At 41.1% G+C, this 27,168-nt stretch overlaps 1 protein-coding gene, 1 long non-coding RNA gene and 1 other non-coding gene across 3 annotated transcripts in view; 1 reads left to right on the forward strand and 2 right to left on the reverse strand.

Annotated features, from left to right (window-relative positions):
• The window catches only part of LOC149457837 (uncharacterized), a 39,432-nt gene continuing 12,264 nt past the window's right edge, over positions 1-27,168 (forward strand). The window contains exon 1 of the long non-coding RNA XR_016313586.1: positions 1-100. This is a non-coding gene — a long non-coding RNA (uncharacterized LOC149457837). The remainder of the gene's footprint in view (positions 101-27,168) is intronic.
• Positions 13,457-13,529, reverse strand: TRNAV-CAC (transfer RNA valine (anticodon CAC)). The gene has a single exon. It is a non-coding gene; the product is annotated as a tRNA-Val (tRNA).
• On the reverse strand, positions 18,551-22,529 carry LOC149457839 (protein kinase C delta type-like). The gene is made up of 7 exons (XM_089683089.1): positions 22,461-22,529; positions 21,712-21,873; positions 21,448-21,539; positions 19,712-19,910; positions 19,153-19,623; positions 18,907-19,035; positions 18,551-18,746 (listed from the first exon to the last, which is right to left on the reverse strand). Exons 1-7 carry the CDS (start codon positions 22,527-22,529, stop codon positions 18,591-18,593), a joined length of 1,278 nt encoding a protein of 425 aa, XP_089539215.1. The 3' UTR covers positions 18,551-18,590.

Consider the following 27,168-nt stretch of genomic DNA (forward strand, 5'->3'; position numbering starts at 1 on the left):
GAACTTTATCAGATTGCAGAAGAAATTACTTTCAGCCCCCCATGGCTTGTCACCTCCAATTACACCACAGTGAATAACAGGGATCTGGAAGGGATTATTGGTGGGTCTGTTATGCTTTATATATTACCTTAACATTGTGTGACTGATTTTAACATGTGCATGGTGTGAATTGTTTTCTAAAGTTAATTATGCTTGCCCCTATATACCTTCCTAAGATTACTTAGCGCTGATGACCAAATTCATCCAGATATCTCAGTTTTGTTCCACAAACAGGAAGTGAGAGGAAATCCCTGCAAATTAAAGGAATCCCTTGGGGACCCGCAGGTCACCAGAACCAGTGTCCCCATTGGAAGATTTCCCCTTTTTTACTTTTCTAGGGACAACCCAAAATGCTGGATTTTCTTTTACTTTCAATTTCATTGATAATGGTAAACAGGACAAATAGAGAGGGTGAATCTCCTTAATGGGGGCACAGACAGCAATAAAAATGACAAGCATTCTAATCCCTCTCCACTCTGTCTAGAACTAAAAAAAGTTTTGCCCTTAGTTATACTTTGAGACCAAATATTTCCAGTCCTGCCATGAAACCAGCAATATTTAGCAGGTGGAAAAGGCTAGCCTGAAAGTGACAGGCAGGGGGATATCTGCACATCAGTTGTAGTGCTGCAGCCAGTTGGTGTTTTCTGTGTGACTCAGCCAACAGACCATGGTACATATATGGTCATCACCTTCCTTCCATCTTCTAATTGAGAAAAGGGAAAGATTGTCCATGCCAGCATGTTTGACTTACCTCATCCACTTGCAGCCAACATACTGCGACCAAACTCTATTGCCTTTTAGGAACCAAAACTTTTATATGATGATTTGGAAAAAAGTGTGCATTTTCCATTTTATTATGTATACTATTCTGCCTCATTTCCATGTTTTAGTTGGTCACAAGTTTGTCTCTGCTATATTCCATCTCTTCAAGCTCCCTGATGACCCTTTGAAAGAAAAGGCTTGGGTTATTTATACTGGACGAGTCACAGGCTGTAGTACAGAAATGCAGTATGATGCAAATGTCACTTTTGAAGTAACCTTTTGTAGATTTTAATGTAATTGTGTGATGTATATTATGATTATTAGTATAATTTCTATTACCATGGCACAATGAAATCAAATGCCAGCTTCAAATTTTCTTTTACATAAAAACATAGAAATGCGACAACTGAAAAAGACAAGTAGTTCATCCAGTCTGCCCCTTTTTATATATTTTTTTTAATATCGATCTATGGTTGTCCCAAGAATATTTAAATCCACTTACTGTTGACTGACTGATTCACTACCTTGGTAGTATGTTCCACGCATCAACTACTCTTTCAGTAATCTAATACTTCTAAGGTTTGTTTTAAACTTTCATCCTACTAGTTGAAGGTCATACCTCCATGTTCTTGATTTTAGCTTCATATTGAAATACTGCCCTCTTGAACTAATATTCTTATTCTTAAAAGAGAATTACAGCCAAAGCTCATTTGGCTGTACTTTTGTGGATCACAGGAGTACAGTTTGTTCTGCACTCCTGTGACCCATTTTCAGCCGACAGATCCGATCCAGGCTGGTGAAAGAATGTCAGAATCCACTCAGGGGGCCTGGACCACCACCACCCTACTCAGCCTCTCAGTGTGTCACTGAGTGCCTGAGCCAGCCACTCCCTCCCCCTCCACAGCCCAGTGCTCCAGTGAGTGGTGGGGTTGGGGCAGAGCAGAAAGCGGTGACTGACAATCACTACTCTCTGCTCAGAGCGTCAGGGGGAATTGAGTGGCCAGTGGTGTCTGATTCTCAGCCTTATTTCTCAGCCTTAAAGCCAGTGGGGGACAGATGCATCATCATGCTACATCCACCTAGGTAAGTATGATTTAAAAAAAAAAATATTCTCATACTTCTCTTTTATTATATTTAAAGATTTCCGTCATGTCTTGTAGTGTAGGTCTCCAAATATAAAGGATTGCTGATTGGAATACATCTGAGGGAAGAGAGACGCCCCTATGCCTCAGCCATTAGCTTCTCATATAGGCAGAAGCTGAACATCCACATGGGGTGGGCAAAAGAAGACAGCACAGTGGTAAGTAGCAAAAGATTGCTAGGACCCTAGTACTAAAAGGTAGGAACCTTGTAGTACTAGGGTCCTAGAATTAATTTTGACCAAGAACCCTATCTCAATGGAGTAAAATATGCTCCTAGTGTTAGTTTGGTTTCCACCCATGCTGTAAGGCATCACAGCCATGGCATGGGTGCAGCTCTGAGCAACTGCATGCTTTAGTTTCGGTGGGCAGTTGGGAGGCGGTAAAACCACAGCTCGGCCAGGGGCAACCAGCGGCTGCCTACTTGAATGAGCCCTGAGGAAATGCTTCAGTCTACCTGCAGCAGATTGATGACCTCAAGACTTGGGCTCAAGAAATAATTTTGTATTTCAATGATTTTTATTAACAGTTTATTAAACAATTTAACAAAGGAAAACTAGAGCAAAAGACACGCCCGCGCAGGGGCTATCAATGGCACAATAAAGAGAACAGTGCTGTAACACCACCAATGTAAAAGGCGCTCCCACATAGGGGCCATTAAAGGCACATAAAATACAAAAACAGTGATATAACACCAACAAGATATCAGTCAAAGGCAAGTATCTACCGCCTTTGATGGTAGATACTCTTTCTTTTGAAACAGAAAAGAAAGAGGAAAAAGGAGTAAAGAAGGAAGAAGAAAACAAGACCCGAAGCAGGAATCCGGGAACACCAATACCGTACAGCATCATGAACCCAGACTAGCCTGGAGGAGCGTGGGAAAAGCATATGTCAACCACGGCTCCCATATTTTCAAGATATCCGTTGGGAGTCATTACGGATACTTGACATCTGCTCATTGAGCATCAGAGAGGTCATATGGTCCCACACCCCCTGAAGAGGGACAGATGGGCTTTTCCAGGCCTGAGCAATTGTTCTAGTGGCCGACAAAAACAAATAGGAAGCCAACTTCTGATGGGCCAACAGGCCCGGTATGGGACAATGAAGCAAAGCATACCAAGCCTCCTGGCATATGGAGAGATGGAACAATGTGTAAAGAAGGCCAAATACACGAGTCCAAAAGCCAATCAGTCTTGAGCATGACCACCATATATGCAACACATCTCCACGATGGCCACAACTCCAAAAGTAGCGATCTCTGTAAGTAGGGTTCTCCTGGGTTGTTCAGGCCAGGACCCAATACCAAAGAAACAGTACTTTGTATGCCACAACCAGCGTGGCTCAAGAAAAAGTTATAATGATAAAGCGTGCATCTTTTTTAAAAAATCACACCATTGCTGCATAAATTGACATACAGCATTAGGAATGTGTTCATTCAGCATTGTTAAATCGGAACTAACCTGTATCTGAACACCACAAACCAAAAATGCTATTTTATTCATTTTTAATTTTCAAACCAAACTCATTCATCGGTCTGTCTCCGTGCTTTATTTTTTGAGCAATTGCTTTGAAGAATACCCCCTAGCAGTTCTACCAGTGGCCATCTTATGATTCATGTAGCATTTACATCCTGGAATCCATCTGCCCTGAGGATAGGCATGCATAGCTGAGAAACCCAAATGTCATGAAGAAATGGGATGTATGACATAATTCTGGCCAAAGCCAAAAACCAGGAAGCAAGTGAAGAAATGTAAAAAAAAAAAAGTTTAAAACAAGTAGATATATTATACCTTCCTATCTATTTACTAAAGCAGCATAAGAACAAAAAATAGTTAATGTTGTTTAAGAGAGTTTAGTTTTGATTTAAGTCTATTTTAAAGTCACATAAAAATGCAAAAAGAATTGCAAATTAGCATTTTCTATCTAAGACCAAAATAGAACTGGAAATTTCAAATATGTAATTATGTTATCTTTAAAGTTATGGCAAAGATAAAACTCTGCGTTTATCGATGATGATAGAACTTGTTGTCCAAAGTATGTTAGAAGGGAATGTCCCTAGTACAAATGCAGACTTGTTCTTTTGTTATTCTGGCCTTGCTAGATGGTAAAGGCTGATCCACCAAAGACACGTTATGTCATTTCATAACAAATTAAAAATTCTATAATTGTATTAAAAGGTAAAAACAATCAAGGCAAAATATTGGGCCCATTCACACAGTCTTATTATCCTGTGTGTTAATAGGAAAAAGAATTAAAGTGACCTTGTCACCTTGACCATTTAGAGCAAAGTGACAGGGTCTCTATAAGTCTCACCTCCAACCTGGTTATACTCACCTTTACGGTGCCTCACAATGCTCCTCCTTCTGAAGCATCCACTGCAAAATACCTGGTGTATTTGGATATGGGGCAGCCGGTGATCACCTTTGACCATTCAGTGTTTGGACCTTATGGGTAAATATGATCAACTCTAACATTGTTATTTTGCAGCAGTGGTGATAGAGGAAAGAGCAGCAGCGGAGCTCTGTAAAAGTAAGTATAATGGGGATTGGAGTGAACTTTAAGGAGCAATGAGCAAGATCACATAGTCAAGATGACAGAGTTACTTGTTTAGGGTTATGTAACAATGTAGTTGCTTGTATTTATTTCCAAATGAAGGCAGTCATAGTGAAGTGCCGTGTTGGTTTCCCCCTTATCCCTCAACTGGTGGTTGACAGGTGAGTACAAGGGAGCTGCTCCACCTTTCTTCTTATGCCAGTGTGAGGGGCAGTTAATCACCACTATAACCTGCCTGGTAAGAGCTAATAGAATTAGCAGCATATTTTTTTAATGTGTTCCAAAGGACCCCCAAAACCACTTCACCAGGGAGGGATGCAGATATGCGGCACATAAGTCACCTCTTGCCAGCAATCCCTCCTAGACACCAGGGACACAGAAGAGTGCTAGCGCTTTTTTGAGTGCCAGCGCTTTTTTGGGTGACAGTGCTTTTGGAGAGGTACCCTGGTGTTTAGTCCCAGCCTTTTAAAGGGTTAGTATATGTTTGCCAAAAAATGCCTATGCAGATAGGGACACCTGTGCATAAAAACAAAGGGTGCAGCTTTGACCAAAGTTGAATAATGCCCTTGCTATAGGTGTAGGCCATTTATGTACCTCCTATAGCCTGTCAAAACATCACCCAGAGATGGAATCCCCCTGTTCTACCTTGTTGTTAGAACTTTACTAAGTCACTCCAGGTTGTCACTGCTCACCCACACAAACACAGGAGCAAGCTCTTTCTCTGGATTAAACCCTCACACTTGAGCTTTCTCTCCTCCACCACAGTCGCTCTGAGCTCAGCAATGCTGCAACAGATATATATGATATTTATCCAACGCTTACCCTTTTAATAAATACGTGTGTCAAACAATAATAGATACAATATAGATATTTAAATTCATAAATAATGTGAGATAAATAAATCAGTAAATCTGTAGAAACTGCAAACATAAATTTGTGTTCCCACAATCAAACAAAATATAATGTGTATATATCATATAAATATACTGTATGTCAGTGCTGTGTTCCTTTCAATTCAGTAAAACTTAAAATTGCTTAGAAAAATAATGTGATCAAATATATAATAATGCTGCAACAGAGGAGATAGTGAACTAAACATGTGCAGGGGTTTGAGAGCCTAATCCTGTGATGTGGGGGTGAGCAGTAACAGTTGGGAGTATCTGAGCAACGTCCTAGCTACGAGGCAGGACAGGGAGATTCCATCTTTGGGAGTTTTTTCAGCCAGGCTTCAGCAGGTACTTAGATGGCTTACACTTAGAGCAAGGTCATTATCCATCTTTAGTCAAAGCTGCAGAGATTATTTTTATCTACAAATGTCCCTTACCTACATAGGCAGGTTTTTTAGTAAAGTTGAAGTAGAAGGAAGACTTCCCCAACAGCGATGTTGGGGTCAAAGCAGAGCTAAACTCGGCAATACTTATTTCAATGGTCCCATGTCCTGCGCCGGCATATTCTACCTGGCTTCCTCCAGGTGCTAGGCCCCTGGAGATTGTATTCTTGACTGCGGCCCTCACAGCTGTCAGGAACACAGTGATCAGCGTCTGCAGCCGCTAATCAATAAACGTTTTCCTGTATGTCCCTTTGACAGAAGTCTTATCAAATGAATGGCTTCTGTTGAGCAGTGATGACCACACACTGATTGAAACTCTATCAGTGTATAGCCAGGTTTAGTGTTTGAAATGAGTTGTGTGTTGTATCTGTCAGGCCTGATGAACGCTGCAACTGACTTTTTTTTCTGCCACTAAACACCCCTCTATGATAGCCTATGTGTCCATGCACACAAAGGCATTTAGAGGAGTTTAGAGGCAGGGGTATTTGGGGACAGAAATATGAATGCACCAAAACCGCATTCAGGAGAGGAGCTTTTGGTAAAAAAAAAAACACCCAACGCACATAAATGTGTCTAAATGTACCTTAGCGTGTTTTGCGCTTAAACATTTTTCCATTTCAATGGTCAGAATAAATTAGTATCCTAGTCAAAAAAACAGATACTCAAAAACTTCACACAACTAAACTTGTTTGCAAAAATGCAGCGTAGGCACGTTTTTGAAGCTGCCTTTCTCCTGCTTGGAGAAAAGCATTTATAAAAGCCCCAGTGTGCATGAAACATTAATGTTAGGAGCGTTGGCTCTACCATCAGGAAAGCTGCGGTATTGCATGGAGTACAAGCTAGGAAAGCTGACATCATTTGTTTGCCAGAATGTGACATTAGGAGGTACCTCAGCTTGCAGGAATATCCATTGGGTGAGGCTGTTTAGTCATCTGCCTCTTGCACTAGAAACAAGATAGTGAAATATTGATCAAAAATCGAGCAGGTTGTCTCATACCATTAGTGTACCTGGTAGATGTTTGCTAGTTATGTGTGAGTTTTTAGAAGGATAAAGTCAGGCTCTTTCATGTTTCTGCTTCTGCAGATAAAAGAAGAGAGAATAGCAATTCTAGAAGTAATATTAACATATGTACCTGGAAAGCTGAAAACAATCATTGCAGGAGACTTTTAGAGATTTGGAAGATCACATGTGGACTCCAAGGAGCAGGGCCCTCCAAACCCTCTTGTATTGAACTGTATTGTTGCTGTATTGTCTCCCGTTATATTGTAAAGCGCTGAGCAAACTGTTGGCGCTATGTAAATCCTGTATAATAATAATATAATAATGTGGACGGAGAGAGAGAGGAAGGCTGGCCATACACTATACAATTTTCTTCCCAATTTCCTTGAGATTTACCTTCAACTATGTAGTGCAAGAGCCTGCCTAATTGGATACAATTGAAAGTGTTGTTAGGCTTGACCTCCTATTATATGGTGTTTGGTAAATCTAAACCAAAAATTTCAAGAAAATTGTATATTGTATGGCCAGCCTTAGCTGGATAAATCTTCTGCTTTGCTTGCCCACATAATTGAAGACTTGCATTAACGTGATGCTTGGGAGGTATATAAAGATGATTAGGTGTGGTATACCTATTATGCAGATAGTGACAGATGCAAGCTCAGGATTGACTATCCAATAATAGCTTGAAACCCATTGAACTCTCTTTGATTGCAAACCTGTTTTCTGGCCACAACTTGTTATGTGCTAAACTTGAAATCGATCATGATGCTATCCATGGCACAGTTTTGTAGAAACCGAATTGTCAAAGATATGTTGCTGACTGTTACATATTGCCAATCAATAACTCTGGCCATAGACATGGGGTGGTCAGTTTTGGCTCATGTAATGTGTTGGGGAGCTCTTGTTAAAGTGGTTTTAAACCCTTACATATACCTATTGACCTGACTAGCTTCAGGTGATACACATAGATGAAACAAATCTTCCTGTTTATCTGCTGCCATCTCTTTTCTACATCATTTAAACCAGTTTTAAAATGTTTCTCTTACATGTAAAAGCATGCTGCTTGCTATGGGGGCACTCGTGTGCTCACTCCCGAGTTGGACAAACAGAGGGTGGACACACAGAGGGTGGTCATCTGCCCCCTGCTCCCTCCTGACTGACTGTGATTGACAGCAGTGGGAGTCTGTGCCAGTGAGGAGGGAGAGCCCTCTGCTCTCATGCACATCGCTGGATCGAGATTGCACTCAGTTGTGTATGCGGGGGGGTTGGGCTGCTTGCAGACGTTTTTTTGCCTTAATGCATAGAATGCATATTTGTAAAAAACCTTCTGCCTTTAAAACCAAAAATGTTTTAAAGCTCATGCGGACACACATGCATACAAACGCGATGGCTGTTCCAGACATTGGGTATTGCCGCGCAGGCCAGGACTGGGACAAAAAATAGACCTGGGCGTTTTAGACTAAGCAACCCATTTTTTTTTTTAAACCAAATTACAAATAATGACAGCTTCCAGTTTCTTGATGTCTTTTAGTTATATTTAGCCCTCCCTGAATGCCAGCATCCTCTACTGAGCGCCGCCATCTCTACTGAGCACCGCGAGAGGTGACAGACTGATTTTTACTGTTTGGATAGAAATGAGTTTGGAGAATGTCTAAGCTGATCTATAGTGATCAATGTAGGTAGAAGATGAATTCCCCACTACTTGCTCAAATTTAAGAGAATGGATTTGGTACTGTGTTTACCTCTGTCCTCCCTTTCCACCAAAGTAAAATTTGTGGGGGCCTTTATACTTGGCCAGTCCCAGCTTCTAGAAAATGGCTGTGTTAAAGCTGAAAAGGAAAGTTAAACGTCCTCCCTTGCAGTGGGGCTGTGCCTTAAGCTGCAGGTTTACAGTATGTCTAGGGGGATCAAACAGTAATTGACATATCTGATCCCAGCTTCTGCTGGTTCCTCTGTACTCCTAGACTAGTGTCCATGCAGTCTCTTTTCACTTGTGCTGTTGTCCTCTAAGGTCGTCAAGACCAATGCAGGGCCCATAGACCTGCACTGAACATGAGGACTTCGAGGGGCAGTGCACTGCTGGAGTGTAGGAGAGGGCCATCTGCTGGGCTCAGCAAGTAAAAGTGCTTTTCACATCATGTAGGTAGAAATGAGCAATTAACTCTCTTGCACGTCATGATAGGATTTTTAGTTTTCCCTGAGTTTGGGTACTAGGACTTGACATTTTGGGTACTTGCACATGGTATTGATGTATGAACATCAGATTCCTGGCAGAAAATTCCTGCATACAAACATGAAAATGGGCAGTATAGTAAATGAGTATATTTGTGCACACACAGGTAAAAATTCTTTTAGCTTTTCTTGGGATGTGTCATACTTGTGCACATAATACTGTCCAGCAGTGCAGATTTGTTTTTGTTTTCTTTCTCTTTTTAATTATCTATACAGAGTGCAGATTTACGTGCTTTTGTGTACATGCCCAATGAAAACAATGGGCTGCTTTTAAATCAGTAAAAAAAAAAAAACGCCTGAATGCCTGACATCATGGTGCTTAAACTCGTTTGGCATTCTGGTGGTCGTCTGAAGGTTTGTGCAGTCCAAATAGGCAGTATTATCACCTTTTGTTTTTAAAACACAAATCACCAGCATCAAAATTCGTGAAAATTATATACCAAATAAATAAATGCTGCTGCTCATTAGTGTAAACACCAAAAAATATATAAAACATCAAAACAGCGCAAATATGTAAAAATAAATACACACTGCAACAAAAAAATGGAAAAAAAAAGTCCCACTTTAAATCGATAGACAAAAAAAAATATAAAATTAAAAAATATTAAAAAATAAATACATGAAAGTCCTCTTCCCAAAGAAACTTTTAGCCCGTGCTTCCATCAAAATAGTGCTCAAATACTATACCGCACTCACCAGATATTGGTGAAAAAAATGCCTTTTAGGGTTTTTTTGGGGGATCCTAGACCCAGTCAGTATGCCTCCAATCACCAGATATTCCTGGATATCCCCCACTCCTGACAAGAATATAGCCAGCCTCCAACCTCCAGGATCACCAGACACCACTCTCCAAGAAAAAGTTTGGAATAATGTGTTTTTGTCACTATCGATTTGGAGTATTATCACCTGTATTGTCTTTATCTATTTTAAAAAAAGAACAGGGGTGGGGGGTTATTAAGAACAACAGGCAGGTGTAAAGAAAGAAAAATGAAAAGGAAAGGGATGAGGGAGAAGGGGAAGGAAAGGAAGAGGAGCAGGGAAATAGGGCAGGTGGATAAAGTAATTCTTTAGTACAGTGGGGGACCAGCCATGGTATGGTAAGGTATACCTACAGGGGTGCATGAGGGGTATATTATTCTGGGAGACATCTAGGGTACAATAACACATCTGTCCTATCAAATACACTACCCTGTGACATGTACCTTTCACCCAGGTCTTTGATCTTTGTGATCAGTTAGGTCAGGGGTCCTCAAACTACAGCCTGTGGGCCGGATACGGCCCGCCAAAGTCATTTGCCCAGCTCGCTGTGCCGGCCAAAACAAGAAAAAAATGGTGCCGTCATATAGCGAGAATACAGGATTCAGTGACCCTGAAGTATTAAGGTTGACATTATAAGAATTCCCAGGGATGTATTTGCATTGCCTTGATAAGTATCTTTTAACTTCCTACTCTGTTCTGTCTTTGGAAGTGAAAGCTTCAGTTCACCAGACTGTGGTGGAGCTTGGAGTGTTTACTGTCCACATATCCTACCAGCTCCTGCATTATGTATTACTGGTTTTTACTACTACTAACTATTACCCACTCATGTGCTCCATTCCGGTCCCCTTGGACTCTTGGCACTTCCCTACCTTGTCTTGGATTGGCTGCATTCGTGCAGTCAAGGTGACTGTCCTTCCAAGATTTTTATACTTTTTCCGGACTTTGCTGGTCCAAGTCCCCACCTTTGTCTTGTGCCTCTTTCTGAATAGGAGCTCTCCTTCATCTGGATCCATAAACGCCCTAGAGTTGCCTTCAACACTCTCTATGCGAAAACATTGCGGGGGAGATTTGGAGTCCTGAATGTATCAAAATACTACATGGCAGCACAGATCTTGCAACTCACAATACTGCAAGTGACCTCGGACATTCCCTTATGGGTGCTTTTGGAGGTCCCTAACTGTGCCCGCTCTCATTTTGGCCCACCTCTGGCTCCCTCCAAACCTGCGCCCTATCGCTGTGAGCCCTCTTATGGCTCATAGCTTAAGCCTTTTAGGACTCCCCCTTCTCCCACTTCTAATCAACCCCCTCTTTCCACCAGGGATGGATCAGCCCCAGGCTTTCTTGAACTGGCCTGCCCATGGCTTTTCCCAGGTCCGCCACTTCCTGGGGACACGTGACTATTCATCCTGGCCCTTGCTCCGCGAGACACATGATGCACCCTCTTTGGAACTCTTTCACTACCTACAGTTCTGCCACTGGATATCCACCCTTAGGCATAACTCCTCTTCTCTGTTTCACAAAATAGCTTTCAAACATACCTTGGAGCTTGGGGAACCATTTCTTCAATTTACTTTCTTTTGAATACTACTGGATCTTCCTTCTCCCTTTCGTACGTCTCCAATTGGGAATGTGATATGGCAACCACCATAGATTTTGAGGACTGGAGTAAGACCTGGTCAATTGTAGCCAAATGTTCCTTAAAAGTCACCCTGGAAGCAGCATACTGGGTCCCGGCCCTCATTGCATCAAAGCTTTCATATAGTGATAGGTGTTTCTGGGGCTGTGGGGCAGAGCCGAGATCCACATATGGTGGTCATGCCCTCGCCTGTTGGGGGTAGGGTTCTGATAGAGGGTCTACGGTCTTTTGTCCACACTCTTCCAAGTGCCCTTCTGCAAGGATGCCAGACACGCACTTCTCCATTGCCCAATCCCATGCCTCTTTTCTTATCTTATCAACAGGAGTTGGCCATGTACCTCTTCATAGCCCTAAACTTGCTATAGCTAGGGCCTGGAAGAAATCCTCAGTCCGGTTTGCAGGAATGAAGAGCATTTTAACTACTTTAATGGTCCACAAGAAGATAACCAGCATCCTCCATGACTCCCACTTCAAATTTCCTAAAGTGTGGAGCCCATGATGGTCATATACTCTCCTGACTCTGCCCCCAACTAGCTTGGGTGCCCCAGGCCGCCACGGTGACCTATCTGGCCCGCAGGAACCCCCCCTTCTTAATCCTGCTTCGCTCTTTTCTTCCACTACTCTATTGTCCCCCCTCTCCTTTTTTTTTTGTTTCATTCCAAGCCAACCCCATCCACCTCCTCCTGGATTTTGTGCTTTCCTTATAGGGATGGGGTTCCCCTTCTTTTTTTTATCCAGTCTTGGGTCTTTGTGCCCAGATACTCATTGTCACTTCTGGCACTGGTTGCCAGATGCAGTTGATTATATGCTTCACCACTTTAAAAGTTCTGTAGTCCTCTTATGACTGTTTGTCTATTTGACCGCTTGGTACCCTGTGAGGGGCTTGCAGATTTTGAGTATTTACTCTGTTATGTCTTTTACTCTTTAATAAATATTAGTGTACCAAAAATAGCACATCTTTATATTTATAATATAAAACCCACATCAATAGAAGATCAAAATGGATACATTACAGGCTATATTGTATTTGTTGTAAAAAGAAATAAAATCAATGAAACCTGTGCGCTGCTATATGATCATAAAACAATACTTTTGCTATGTGAATAAATAAAAAATATGGGGATTGCTGCAACCACCCACCAAAGGTACTCTCACTCAAAAAAATATGAAAGTACAGAGGTGGAAGAGCAGAATTTGACCAACCTAAAAGTGTATGTGGCCTATTTTATTATAGGTCAATAAAGAAGGTGAGTACATAGCACATGTATTGGGGTGGGATGTACCACAAATAATTACACATCATGAGCATTGCTGGGTGTAGGAAGGATTGTTGTTTCTAAACACTGAAACACTTGGTGTGGAGCATGTTGAAGCTTGGTTTATTGTGAGTGCACATGGTTATCGTATTTATTGTCTTTACCGAAATGGTCAAATAAAATCAAAAGATCCCCCTGCGCTCTTATGTATAAACCTAAAAATTTATATGCTGAAAAGCAGCTAACATCTGATCCTATACCAGTAGGAGACAAAAACTAATGCAATATAAGTGATGTAGCACTCACACAATATAATAAATCAGTAACCTTAAAGTGATAAAAAAACACACACGTAACAGGTCCTATCAATGGACCATTTAAAGAGAGTGGTATATCAAACAAGGTGACCCCCAATCCACATGGGGATACCTTTGAAATGTGACCCCTGGTACCCAATATGGGACACTAACCAATAATATGGGATTCACAGCCGTCTCACTGCGGTGTTTGCCCGAAGCTCCATCCACCTCTCCAGACGGTTCGTCCCACAACCTCCGCACTCTGCAGCTCACTCCAGACCCCCCCTCTCACAGGTAGGTTTCTTTGCTATTTGCCGGTATCTCTCAAACACTTTTGGCAGGTCACCCGAGGCATAGGTAGCTGGCTAACGGAGAGCTCTCACATCGAGCTCTCCCTCACCGCCATGTTCAGGCTCCTCCTCCCTCCTACAAAAAACGTAAAGGTAAGCATTGTTTCTGCCCGGTTTCGAACCAGGGACCTTTCGCGTGTGAGGCGAGTGTGATAACCACTACACTACAGAAACCTTTTCTTGGTAGTTCTTTGTGGGGGGGGGGGGGGGATAAGGGCGACACTCAGCATAAAGAGAGGAGACAGAAGATGGAGGGAGAATCCTAGGGAAAGAAAGAAAGAATGAAAAAATATATAGTAATGGAGGAGGTTAACTTTATGACTTATAATGTTAAAGGGTTAAATAGCCCAGAGAAAAGATTCAAGATACTTAGAGAAATACAAAAAAGATTTATTGAGGTAGTGTTTATACAGGAAACCCACCTAATACAAGAAACAAATGTGAAATTATAGGTGTAGCAATTGGGTTTTGCAAAAAATATAAGGTTTTGTTTGGAAGATAAGGTGGAGGATCCAGAGGGGAGATTTTTATTCTTAAAGGGGAAATTACAAGAGGTAGAATTTACATTGGCAAATATATACTGCCCTAATAAAAAACCTGAGGTCAATTTAAAGAACATATTGAAGAAGCTATTAGATTTTAAAAAAGGCAAATTAATTGTGGCAGGAGATTTTAACTGTTGCATGGAACCACAGAAGGATACGACGTCGCATGTGCAGAGAGAGAGAGTAATAAATATTTGAAAGTATTAGGGAAAACAATACAATATTGTCAGTTGGTGGATAGTTGCAGAATTAAAAATCTGAATGATAGAGACTATACATTCTATTCTCATGCACATGAGACGTGCTCAAGATTGGATTATATATTGCTAGATCACAGACTTAAAGAGTCTCTGGTGAAAGCAAAGATAGAAGTTATAACACTATCGGATCATGCACCTGTCACAATGAGGTTGATATGGGAAAGAGAACATAAAAAGATAAACACTTGGAGGTTAAATGAGACACTTCTTCAGGATCAGGAGATGGAACAGACAAAAGAGAAATAGAACAATATTTTGAAAGAAATGAGACTGAAGAAGTGTCTGTAGCGACAGTGTGGGAAGCCCATAAAGCCTATATTAGAGGAATCTTAATAGCGATTGGGGCGAAAAAGGAAAGGAAAGAGAGAATTAACACGCTTCTTAGAGAATTATTTGAATTAGAACAGGTACATAAAAAGAAAATAACAAAACAGATTAAGCAGAATGTAATGGAAAAACGAGAAGAACTAAATAATTTAATGGAGGAGGAAAAAAGGAGAGTGTTTAATAAGATGATTAGTGAAAGATATCGGTGGGGAGATAGACCAGGAAAATTTTTAATGAGAGCTCAAAGAAAAAAGAAAGGTAAGAACTATATAGAGAAAGTAAGAGATAATAAAGGAGAGCTAAAATATTCTACCAAAAATATTTCAAAAGTGTTTAAAGATTATTATAGTAAATTATATAATATCAATCCTCAAGGGTCCATAAGAGAAGAGGAAGAAAGAAGTAAAAAAAGACAGACATACTTAAAAGAGGCGGGGTTACCGAATTAAGAGAAGATCAGTTAATATCCCTTGAGAGATCAATATCAGAAGAAGAAATTCAAAGTGCATTGAAGAGTACTATGGCAAGGAAAAGTCCGGGTCTGGATGGGTATACTGTGAGATATTATAAGAAATTTAAAGATCAATTGATACCTAAATTGAGTGTATATATGAATGCATTTGGAGGGGAGATGGAAATAAGAGAGGAATTCCTGCAGGCTCACATTACAATAATACCAAAAGAAGGGAAAGATAGTACACAGTGTTCTAGCTATAGACCGATATCCTTTCTAAATATAGACACTAAACTATATGCAAAAGTTTTAGCAAATGAGTTAAAGGATTTAATGCCGGAATGGATCCATGTGGATCAGGTGGGGTTTGTCCCTGGGAGAGAGGGTAGGGATAATGGACTAAGATCATTATTGCTTATACAAAAAAGTAAAAGAGAAAAATTCCCTGTTTTGTTATTGTCGGTAGATGCTGAGAAAGCATTTGACAGATTAGATTGGGAGTATATGTTGGATACACTGAAAGTTTTGGGGATAGACCCTAGAATGAGAGTATGGATAGGGAAATTGTATAGTCAACCATCTGCTGCAATAAAGGTTAATGGGGAAATATCAGAGAACTTTAAGATGTATAATGTGACCCGTCAGGGATGCCCATTGTCACCTTTGCTGTTTGTCCTGTCCTTAGAATCCCTCTTAGCAAAAATAAGGAAAAACATAGATATTAAGGGAATTTGGATAGGGGGACAGAGCATAAAGTAGCGGCGTATGCTGACGATTTGTTGTTTTATGTAGGTAATCCAAGGATAACATTACCCAATTTAGTGAAAACACTGAAGGAATATGGGGAGCTGTCTAACCTAAAAATTAATCCAATTAAAAAAAAAATCTAGAATATAAATCTTCCAAGAAGAGAGAAAAAGGCTTTACAAAAATAATTTTCTCTTTCTCGTGGAAGGAAAAAGAACTAAAATATTTAGGAATAAATTTAACCATATCATTAAAGAACCTATATAAAGCAAATTATATTCCATTATTAAATGAAATCAAAGACGAAATGATAAAATTTGGGATAGGTGCTATATCTTGGATAGGACGAATAAACCTAATTAAAATGGTAAACAAATGTGGAAATATGCAGCGCTAAAGTACATATGCATATAAATATGAATGTTGATAAACATGATATTAATAATAAGGCATGATATTAATAATAAGGCAATGTTCCCAACTCAGTGTTTAACAACGCCCAAAGGTGAAAAGACCAGTCATTGGAAAAATTCCATAAGGTGCATGTAGTGACATATGTGATATAGTCAATATGGTATAAATTGCGACTTCCGTGATTGCTGTGGCTGTGAGAATAGGTATATAAAGCACTAACCAGATAGCACAAATGATTGTGCGTTGGAGTATATAAGACCTACTCCTAGGTGCACAGCGAATGGGAACTCTGCATACGGATGAAGTCGTCAAGGCAGGACAGGTTACCAGTCTCCAGCAATATAGATCTCAGCCATCAGGACAGATTACCAGCCTCCAGCAATACAGGTTACAGCCATCAGGGGGATCATGATCCAAAATGATCCAATATGGCTACCGGCCATGTAAGAGGCCGTGCGATGTGTTGGTAATGGTTAGGGGCACCTCCCTAACGCGTATCGTTTAACACACTTTTTTCAAAACATGAAACGTGTTAGTGGTGCCCCTAACCATTACCAACACATCGCACGGCCTCTTACATGGCCGGCGACCATATTGGATCATGATCCCCCTGATGGCTGTAACCTGTATTGCTGGAGGCTGCTCTTACATGGCTGGCAGCCATATTGGATCATCAGAGGTCCCGTCCGACGATCAGTGTTTCACTGTGTCCGGAGGACACAGCGGGCACCGGATCGCGGTGCTGCACGCTCCCAGGGAGCGCGCACAGCTAGAAATGGTGGGTGCCATTTATGAACGGCAACCCGCCCCTGGAGTGCCACCGTCCTGCCGTTTATAAACAGCAGGCGGACGGCAAGTGGTTAAAGTAGATGAGTGGCGGTATTTACAAATGAAACATTTTATAGAAAACCTCCCTAGGCCTTTAAGGAAGAAAGAAAAGTGGAATCCATTTGAACTTTTGTTTAGTACACGGGGGATGGGAAACATGGAACTTCGAAAATATATAAAATCCTTACTAAGTCAACAACAAACACGGTCCCTGCATATGTGGTGAGATGGGAAAGAGAATTAGGATTAAAGATAGAGGAAGACAAACAAAAAAAGATTTATAAGTTAACACATGGTATTGTGAGTGTGAAAGAGGTAGAGATGAATTAGAAATGTTTGGCGAGGTGGTATATGACACCAAATATAGTACACAAACAAAATAGGGATAAATTGCCTTTATGTTGGAGGGGATGTAGGGAACAGGGCACAGTAGGCCACATTTGGTGGGAGTGTTATAAAATCCAAAAATATTCGGAAGAAATAATCCAGCAGATACAAGAAATAACTGGGATAAAAATACTAAAGGACCCAGGGATATGTCTTTTACATGCAACAGAGTTAACGGTTGAAAAATACAAATATTCTGGGTTATTGCATTATATGAATGCAGCAAAAAGTCTGATTCCTACATTTTGGATGGAAAAAGAAGTACCAAAAATAATGGATTGGATTAGAAAGGTAGATCAGATATATAGAATGGAGGAATTATACCATACAAATAAAGATAAAATGGAGTGTTTTTGTGAGAAATGGAAAAAGTGGGAGGAGTTTAAGAAGGTTAAACTAATTGAAAATATATAGGAAATAGGAATCGATGAAAACTCTAGGACTCCAAAAGAGAGGGGATTGATGCGGAGTAGGGGAGAGGGGAGGGTGGGGGAGGTAAGGGAAGCTATTGATTGGGATAGGGTGGGGAGAAGGGGAAGTTTTGTATTTTTGTACTTTGGGTGAAAATAATCGAATAAGTAATATTGAATTTTTTGTTTGGATGGAATAGATGAAATGTAAAACTCAATATATTTTACCAACAAATTTGCCACAATCACATGCATTGCATGGTTGCGGGGCATTTGCAACACCTCCCTGTTAAAATAAATGTGTAGTGTTTGGCAGGCGGCATCGCTACAAGCTGGATCATCTTTGCCGCAGGCGCAAAGCATCAAGTTGCGCATTTTGTAGGCGGCAAAAACGCAGCTCAGCTGCACATTTTTGCCATCCTCAGCTGCAAGTCTAAACAAGGCCTGCTTTTGAGACCCTGCACCTACACCCTCAAGGATGTCAGGTCTGTCCTCGCAACTCCTGTTTCCCAGTTGACATGAATAGGACTGCCTGCACAGGGATGCACATCTCCTTGTGAGTAAACACGGCCCTCCATGGGCTTACGCTTGTGATCCAACACACGCCTAAAAAATACTAGCCTCCAACCTCCCCTTATAGCCAGTCCAACACACGCCTAAAAAAATGACCGGCCTCCAACCTTCCCCTATAGCTGTTCCAATGCTCCAGAGGTGTAGATAAGGGGGGAATGGGGTACAACCACCCCCCCCCCCCCCAGGATGTTCATGGCTTCAGGCTGGTCACATTATTTACATCTCTTCTGTATTGTGGAAAAAAATATATCTATGGCTCTGCAACTTTGACAGGGGGAGCTTGGTGGTACCTATGGCCTTTGTAATTTTCCCCATCTGCTGCTAGTGAAAGAGAAACCATAATAAAGCTCCTGGTCCTCTTCTGAAAATTCAGGTTTCAGTTCTTCTTCTGAAGGAGCTATGATTTCTTCCATTGTCATCTCTGTCGTCAGGTCCAACGGTGGTAACTGCGAAAAGAAGAAAGTTTATTACTGAAGAATATGTACAATGATGACTTTACTAATTGAAATGTTTATGCACACTCAGGTGCATGGAGAATAGAGAATGCAGAACATTGGACAATGTACTGCCAAGAACCAAGAACCCATGTGTGGTTCATATACTTACCATCTTCAAGTCAAATGGAGGGCTTATTTCCCCAGCCTCCAGTTTCGCCCAGTCTACGCTGTTAAAAAATGGGTGACTTCGCAGATTTTTACCATGTATCTCTCTTGCGTCTGGGCATTTGCATAGTAGCTGTAAAAATATAAAAAAAAATAGGTTATCGATGGTACAAAGGCAATAACTATGCAATTCTACTTTAATTATTATTAATAACATTTTTTTGGCTGGTTACAGATTCTGTTTACTTACTTTGTCCCCTATGAGGTCCTTGAGATCCATACTGAAATCTTCAGGAAAAGTTGGAAAATGGTTGCAGATTGAGTCTGCAAGCACCTCACCGATGAAGTCGCTGAGATTCATACTGATATCCTCAATGTTGGAGTCGGAGCCGGTGTCTGAGCCGACGTCAGAGTCGGTGTCTGAGCCGGTGTCAGAGGCGGCGTTGGAGCCGGTGTCTGAACCAGTGTTGAAGCAGGTTTCAGAGCCAACATCAGATCCGGCATCAGAGCCAGTGTCGGAGCAGGCGTCTGAGCCAGTGTTGGAGCAGGCGTCGGAGCCAGCATTGGAGCAGGCGGAGCAGACTCTGGAGTCGGCGTTGGAGCAGACTTCAGAGCCAGTGTCTGAGCAAGTGAATGGATAATTTCCAGTCGCCATCTCAAAGACTATAACTCCTAGGGAGAAATAGTCAGCAGCAAATCCATATGGCTCTTCCAAATAAATCTGTGGAAATGTCACAAAGAGTAGAATGATCAGTACTGGTTGTTTTACTGACAAGAAGACAGGAAAACCAAAATGATCTAATACTTACTTCTGGCGCCATGTACTTTGGGGTGCCGGCGTAGGATGTCAGGGTTCGGGATACGTCCACACCCGTTCTTGATAAGCCAAAATCAGCAATTCTTACATGTCCGACGCTGTCAATTAAAATGTCTGGTTTTAAATCCCGGTGCACAATTCCCTGGTCGTGAAGGAACTGCAAGCCACAAAGGATCTCTGCAGTGAGGAATCTGATAGAGAGATAGAAAAGGTTTGACATGTAGCATTTTGTATGGTAATCGAAGCCAGAACATAAACAAAAAAATGATCCTAATGCTACAGTTATCAGGTATAGTCATGTATGCTTGCAATAACTAAATTGTAAGCTCCAAGGATCAGGCCCTCCTAACCCTCTTCTATTGAACTGTATTACTGCTGTATTATATTGTAAAGCGCTGAGCAAACTGTATAAATCCTGTATAATAATAAATATAATAATTGTGTCTAAAGAAAATTTTAGCGGCAGAATTTAGCACAATACATAGAAGTGTTTTAAATGGGTGCTTGAAATCTCTGATGCATTTGTAACAAATATAATTTGTGATTTCCCCCGAATTGTTTTTGTGATAGTAAAGGTGTCCAAATATGATTGAATGTGATTGTTCAGCCTCTCCTAAAGTGCATGTAAGGCCAAAACAGAAAGCGTTAAAAAAGCTTCCCCACTCCATCCTTAAACTACAAAAAAAAGTTTTACATTTGTAAACTAACTACATCAAAAATTATGTTGTACAAGGACCTGTTAGATAGAAATCAAACTGATAATTTGATAGAACCCCATACAATATAATTGTAAATTTGAGAGGAGATGGGTTAGAGATTGTCCAATCAGGAAAGGTTTCCATTGCATAATGAACTGGCCTAAATCAATTGGATGGGAACAGAACAGTATGTACTGTATATGGACACACTGCGACATCTGTGGACACACCGTGACAGATTCTCAGGATACAATAGATTGTCCAGAATCAGTCTCACTAGAAGTTTGCTAAGATATGTCCAGTGTCTGGGATGTTTGCTCACTGTGTGATTGTACATGTATAGGTAGAGCTTTGGTAGGACAGATGTACTGAAAGTCAGAGCTTCCTGCTGCAATCTTGTATCTAGGAAAAGCCTAAGCGTTTATCTGATCTATGTACAGTACTATAGTCTACCCCCCATCCCTATTATAATGGTACTTCATTGTCTTATCTATCTTATATCTAGAACAAGGCTACACATTGATGTGCTCTATCTACACTGGATATTGTGTGTACTCTCCAGTGCACCCAGGAAATGAATTGCCAAAGGGAAGCCAAGGGGACCAGTACAGAGGTGCCCTAAAGATAATGCTTCAGGGGTGCAGCCCTCCTCAGATGGGGGAAATCAACCACTGGAAAAAGAGCAGACAGGTGGCGCAAACACCTAGTACATTATCCAAGATTTATTCAAAGATATAAAGGACAAAAACATACTCACAGACAAAGCATGTATAAAAAGCTTTTGCATAATGGAGATGGCCGTAACAACGGGCAAGGTGTTCCAACTGTCAGTGCGGTCAGGAGTCTGACGTGTTTTGGGGACGAGTCCCTTTCCTCAGAGCTGCTCAAAGGAAATGGACTTGTACCCGAAACGCGTCAGCCTCCTGACCGCACTGACAGTTGGAACACCTTGCCCGTTGTTGCGGCCACCTGTCTGCTCTTTTTTACAGTGCTCTATGTACAGTACTATGTTCTACCCCCATTGCCTTACCTTGTCATCTCAGTAGTTACTGGTGCAAGTATCCTTAAGAAGTTCTTCAGTTCTCCGTTACATAAGAATTCCAAGACGAAGAATACAAGATCCTGTGTAGAGAACAAAAAGATGCAGGTTATAGAAATTATTCACTCTGTGAATCCCTATGCAGCTTTGGGTAGATTGGGAGAAAGGTAGGTGTCACTTACAGCAGTATTCTGAGAAGATAACCATTTAACACCGACCTCTCCCACAAAATAGGTAGAAGGTAGAGTCACTTACGTTTGTCTGGAAGGTACCATATGCATGAGTGCAGAATGGGCTGGTACGAACGTCCTTCAGTATTCGGCTCTCACTGAGGACCTCTTTGTAGTCTTCTTTCTTCTTGTTCATGATTTTGACAGCCAGCAATTCATCAGTGGAGGTGTGTGATGCCAAAACCACCTGGAGGAAATAAAGAAAGAGAAATTATAGCTGACAATTAGAGAAGTTCATTCAGACTTAAAGTGGAGTTCCACTCGCCTGTCAAAAAATAAAAGTCAGCAGCTACAAAAACTGTAGCTGCTGACTTTTAAAAAACAGCCACTTAACTGTCCCTCGGTCCCGTGGTCTGTCCCCCGCAGCCCATTTCACTGGCCGTCCTGGATTTCAGGAGGCAGGCATCTTCAGTGTGGGCACCCGGCTGTGATAGCTTGCGGCTTCACAGCCGGGTACCCACTGCGCATGTGCGAGTAGCGCTGCGCTTCATGAATGGTCCTGTAGTCTTCTGGGACCTGTCACGTGTCCCAAAAGACTACATGAAGGCAGGACACCTTCCGTTTCAAATCGCCTAGGCAATCGAACCGAAAATGGGATCGGGTACCTGTCAGAATCGGGTACCCACTCCCCCCAAAGGTGCCAATCCTTAATGGGGAGCGGGGGAGCAGTCCTTAAAGCGGAACTTCCCCTTTTGGGTGGAACTCCGCTTTAATAATTTATTAATGGGACAACAATAATGACTAGAATCACTATATTGACATTTTATTCATTACAGGGTCTACATTGTTGAAGCAGCTGACATTCCTGGATCTTCTCTCACTCCTGGCTGGAGTCTCACTCATCTTGGTGCACTGAGATATAAGTCAATAAAGAATCCACCAAGAGAGTTGAGACCATCCTATTTCACTACAACTCATTCCTTCATGAAGAAGCTGTTGTTCTTGAAACGAAGTTACACGACTTCGATTTCTTTTTTTGCTTTATAAAGTTAGATGCCTAATCCTGTCTAGTGAAAACATTGTCAGCAAAACAGGAAGTGAGAGGAAATCTCTCTAATGTAGCCCTGGATAGCAGTAAGGCCAGAGAGGGGTTCTGATCCCCCCCCCCCTCACTTTATCTGAATATTTAAAATCTGAGAAAAGCTCTGACGACTTACCTTTCCAAAGCTCCCCTTTCCTAGAAGATGATGACATCTGAAGCCATCCAATGTCATTGGGATGATCTCCCTAGTACATTTTTGTGCAGTCTCAGTGTGGACTTCACATGTTAGTGGAGTCTCAGTACGGACTTCACATGTTAGTGGAGTCTTACTGTAGACTTCACATGTTAGTGGAGTCTTACTGTGGACTTCACATGTTAGTGGAGTCTCAGTGTTGACTTCACATGTTAGCGGAGTCTCAGTGTGGACTTCACATGTTAGTGGAGTCTCAGTACGGACTTCACATGTTAGCGGAGTCTCAGTGTGGACTTCACATGTTAGCGGAGTCTTACTGTGGACTTCACATGTTAGCAGAGTTTCAGTGTGGACTTCACATGTTAGCGGAGTCTCAGTGTGGACTTCACATGTTAGCGGAGTCTCAGTGTGGACTTCACATGTTAGCGGAGTCTCAGTGTGGACTTCACGTTAGTGGAGTCTCGGTGTGGACTTCACATGTTAGCGGAGTCTCAGTGTGGACTTTACATGTTAGTGGAGTCTCAGTGCGGACTTCACATGTTAGTGGAGTCTTACTGTAGACTTCACATGTTAGTGGAGTCTTACTGTAGACTTCACATGTTAGTGGAGTCTCAGTGTTGACTTCACATGTTAGTGGAGTCTCAGTGTGGACTTTGCATTTGGTCTCGCTCACTACGGCAGGCCTGGTACGTGAGCTGTGTTTGCGGTAAGTACCGTGTACATCTGCAATAAGAAACAGAAATTAGATTAGCACCTTCACCTACATTGTTATACATTTGTCTGTATGGAGTGTCAAATTATAGAGAGAAGAGTTCAAAACTGCAGTGCCAGCGACAATAAATAAACCCATCATGACAGAGACACAGGGATGACTATTGTTAACCTTCTTATAAAAATGCTGGTTACATGGCACTTATCCCGACCTACTTGTTGTAATACTTTCTACCAGTCAGTGAGTCAAGAAGCAGGCAACTAGTATTTTCAGTAATGTGACGATGGACTTTTCTGGTTAAATGTATGGGCGGGGCACAAAGGAAGTTGCAAAGCTGCAACAAGAAGTAGCTGTGTCATCTCCCTGGCTGTGCATTGTGGCAGGGGTTGGTAAATCATTAGACCAGCTAAGAAAAATGACAAATATTTTAAAAGGCTAGGAAAGGGTTTGTTAACTGGCAGTATTGCTCAGAAATTGTCATATGTTCTCCCTGAGATCAGACAGGAAATGGGTCACCCACTATCTGGGGGATCTTACACCAACCTCATACTCTGTTGATACGTTTTGGCAAGGAGAGAAAACAAGACTAATGTAGTGGGAATATTTATGTAGTTTATGTATGATTTTCCTATCATTGGTTTATAGATGCTCACGCTGTCTCTTTTATTGATATATATATAAAAGTGGCATTTAATGCAAAAGCAAACATTTATTATATTGCAGCTTTCAATTCTGATTGTGATGGCTGCATTAGCATTAAGTCTGTTGTTTTTCAGCAGAACAAGCTGTCCTGCAAATGTATCAGATAGAGCAGGGTTTCTCAACCTGGATTCCACGAAACGTCCCCAGGAGTTCCACCACAAATCAGTGGCAGATGTACTGTATATCCGCCCAATGTTGTATGAGTATTGATACCCGATACCTCCTCTGTAATTGCGACTCCTGTGAACTAAGAAGGCAATGCCGGGAGGAGAGAGCGGGAGCATGTCAGTGAAGCAAGAAATTAGATGCTGTGTATGGAGTGAGAGGCTGTGTGTGGCATTTCTGAATGCAGATTACAGACAAAGGGAGCAGAACCACAGGGCTGAATGTAGCAGGAGGTGACATCCTGTGTATGACAGTGATGAATGCAGACTGCAGAGAGGGGGAGCATGTGGCTGGATCAGACTAAATGTAACAGCAGATGAGATTAGAATAGCATGATGTTATGCCATACAATAAATCTATGGGGATCTCACCTCCAGCTACATTCAGTCTGATCCAGCCCCCTGCACCCCCTCTCCTTTGTCTGCATTCACCACTGCCATACACCGCACCTCCTGCTTCAGTGACATACATCTGCCTGGAGATTTGATTTTTTTTTCAGAGGCTCCCTAAGATCTGAAACTTTTTGCAAATGGTTCCTCCAAGATAAAACGTTTGAGAAACCCTAAGTTAAAGGAATGGGGCAAACCATTTACCACTGATAGGGGTGCTTACAGTGATCAGTTTTTATTCATTTATTTATGTAAAACCGTTATCTCAAAATGAACAAAGCTGTTTCTATAGTTGTTTGTGTAACTGCAGTGTTAGCTGGAGTATGGATGCAATTTGTTAGTGTAGCTAAATCTGCTAGTAAATCTAACTCTCCCCCCCCCCCCCAAGACTGACAATGCTGCTTTCCAAAGGTGCCCCCTGTGCTCCCTCATCCAGAGTGTGGACACTCTACTACAGGATGACCAGGTGAAAACAGAGGGAAAAAAAGGCTAAAAGAAGAAAACTAATGCAGCCTCCACATCTAATGATTGGTGAGGTTCAATATGTCACATTTTTGGATTTAGGTTTAACTCCACTTTAATTATTCTTAACCAACGGGACTTCAGTTACTGGGAATCCTAAGTGACACCCCCCACCTCACTGACACCAACTATTGTGGAACTGTGGAGGAGGATTTATTTTCTGTTATAAATGAACAGAGACATTCTACAGTCCAAGGAGACCAAAGAGCTGCTAACAATTCTAAAACTGGTCCCAATTAAGTCCTCATGCACATTGGATGTTTGTACAGCGGCTGTTTTGGGCTTTTGACGTTTTTTCTGAAGCCAGTAAACCCCCCAGCTTGTTATCCTATGTGTCCATGCACACATAGACTGTAATCAATGTTTTTTGGCAGGCACTTTTTTTGGCTGGAAAATAAAAACAGAACTAGTGGGTTTCTAGAGGAGTTTTTTAGCTGTAAAAATGCTCTAACGCAGCAAAACGCGGTAAATCGCAGCAAACCGTCATTTTTGGATTTTGTTTTACCAAAAAAACACGAAAAAAAGTGGCAAAATACTGCTAAATGCAAATGCAAAAACGCTGAAAAACTGAAGTTTATACCCGTTACTTTACACAGCTAACGTTACCGATGTTAATAAAACGCCCCGTGTGCATGGAGCCTAAAAGGGATTAGTGAGAGATCAGAATGCATTTTTGTGGGCTTCTTGTTTGGGGTATCTGAAGGTTGTTCAGTGATACCTCCCTCTATAAGTAGGCGTTCTCTAATGTTAATATGATAAACAGCCTTTCTGCATGTAAAGAATTTCATTCTGAAAAATGATGAAACCAAGGATGAAATCAAGAATGAAATCGCAAGAATGGATTCACAAGTTAGAAATTGCAAGAGCAAAAAATAACTTGTGTTCACCGTTTTCTGAGCAGTTAGAAACTGACAGGATCCTTCTGAGATCTGCCTTAAACTGGCTCAACTGATGATGTCATGTGACCAGTCACGTGACCTTTTTTTTTTAAAAATCTGGCACTCAGCCAAAAATAACTGACAATTTTTTTTAATTGCTTAAGCTCTGGATAGTTTTAGCTCTATAACATTTTGAAAAATAAAACAATAGTTTCTACTTTCTGTTATAAAACATATTCAAAAAAATCAAATGTTTTCATAAATATAGGACAAAATGTATTCTGCTACATGTCTGATGAAAAAACCCCAATAAGTGCAATGTTAATTGGTTTGTGTGAAAGTTACAGTGTACAGACTATGGTATATATATATGAAAATTGATCAGTTCTGATGTACTGACAGCCGATCTCATTTCTTGAGGTCCTTAAAATGCCAGGACAGTACAAAGAACCTTTCTCCTGGTGTTTTAGCTTTGTGAATTCAGCCTCAGGGCTCAGTATACAGATCTCACATACCAAAAGGTTTTTTTTTTCGTTTGTTTTTAAGGTGACAGTTATCTTGATATTTAAAATGTACAGTCCCATGGCTTGAATAAAGATTTATAAATATTTCTATGTTAACACTGAATTGAGCCTTTTCACTTAATATACAGCTTTCCAGATCAGATATTTTCATTTCTGGTGTGCTTTTATTTCATCTTTATTTTTTATTACTGTATATTTTATGATTATTTCCCAAAATAGATTACATTTTTATTTTTTTCTGAACCCACAACAAACCTATAATAATCACCAACAATGCCTGTAATATGACACTATCAGAGCTGCAGACAGGAGACGCTGATGATATAAGGTTGTATAAATATGTATGGTGTGAACGAGGCCTAAATGTTTTTACCATTAATCCATTCCCTGCACTAAGATAAAAAAAAAAAAAAAC

The sequence above is a fragment of the Staurois parvus genome, unplaced genomic scaffold (assembly GCF_062004578.1).
Source record: "Staurois parvus isolate SC_StPar_1 unplaced genomic scaffold, SC_StPar_1.0 ptg000303l, whole genome shotgun sequence".
Taxonomy (NCBI): domain Eukaryota; kingdom Metazoa; phylum Chordata; class Amphibia; order Anura; family Ranidae; genus Staurois; species Staurois parvus.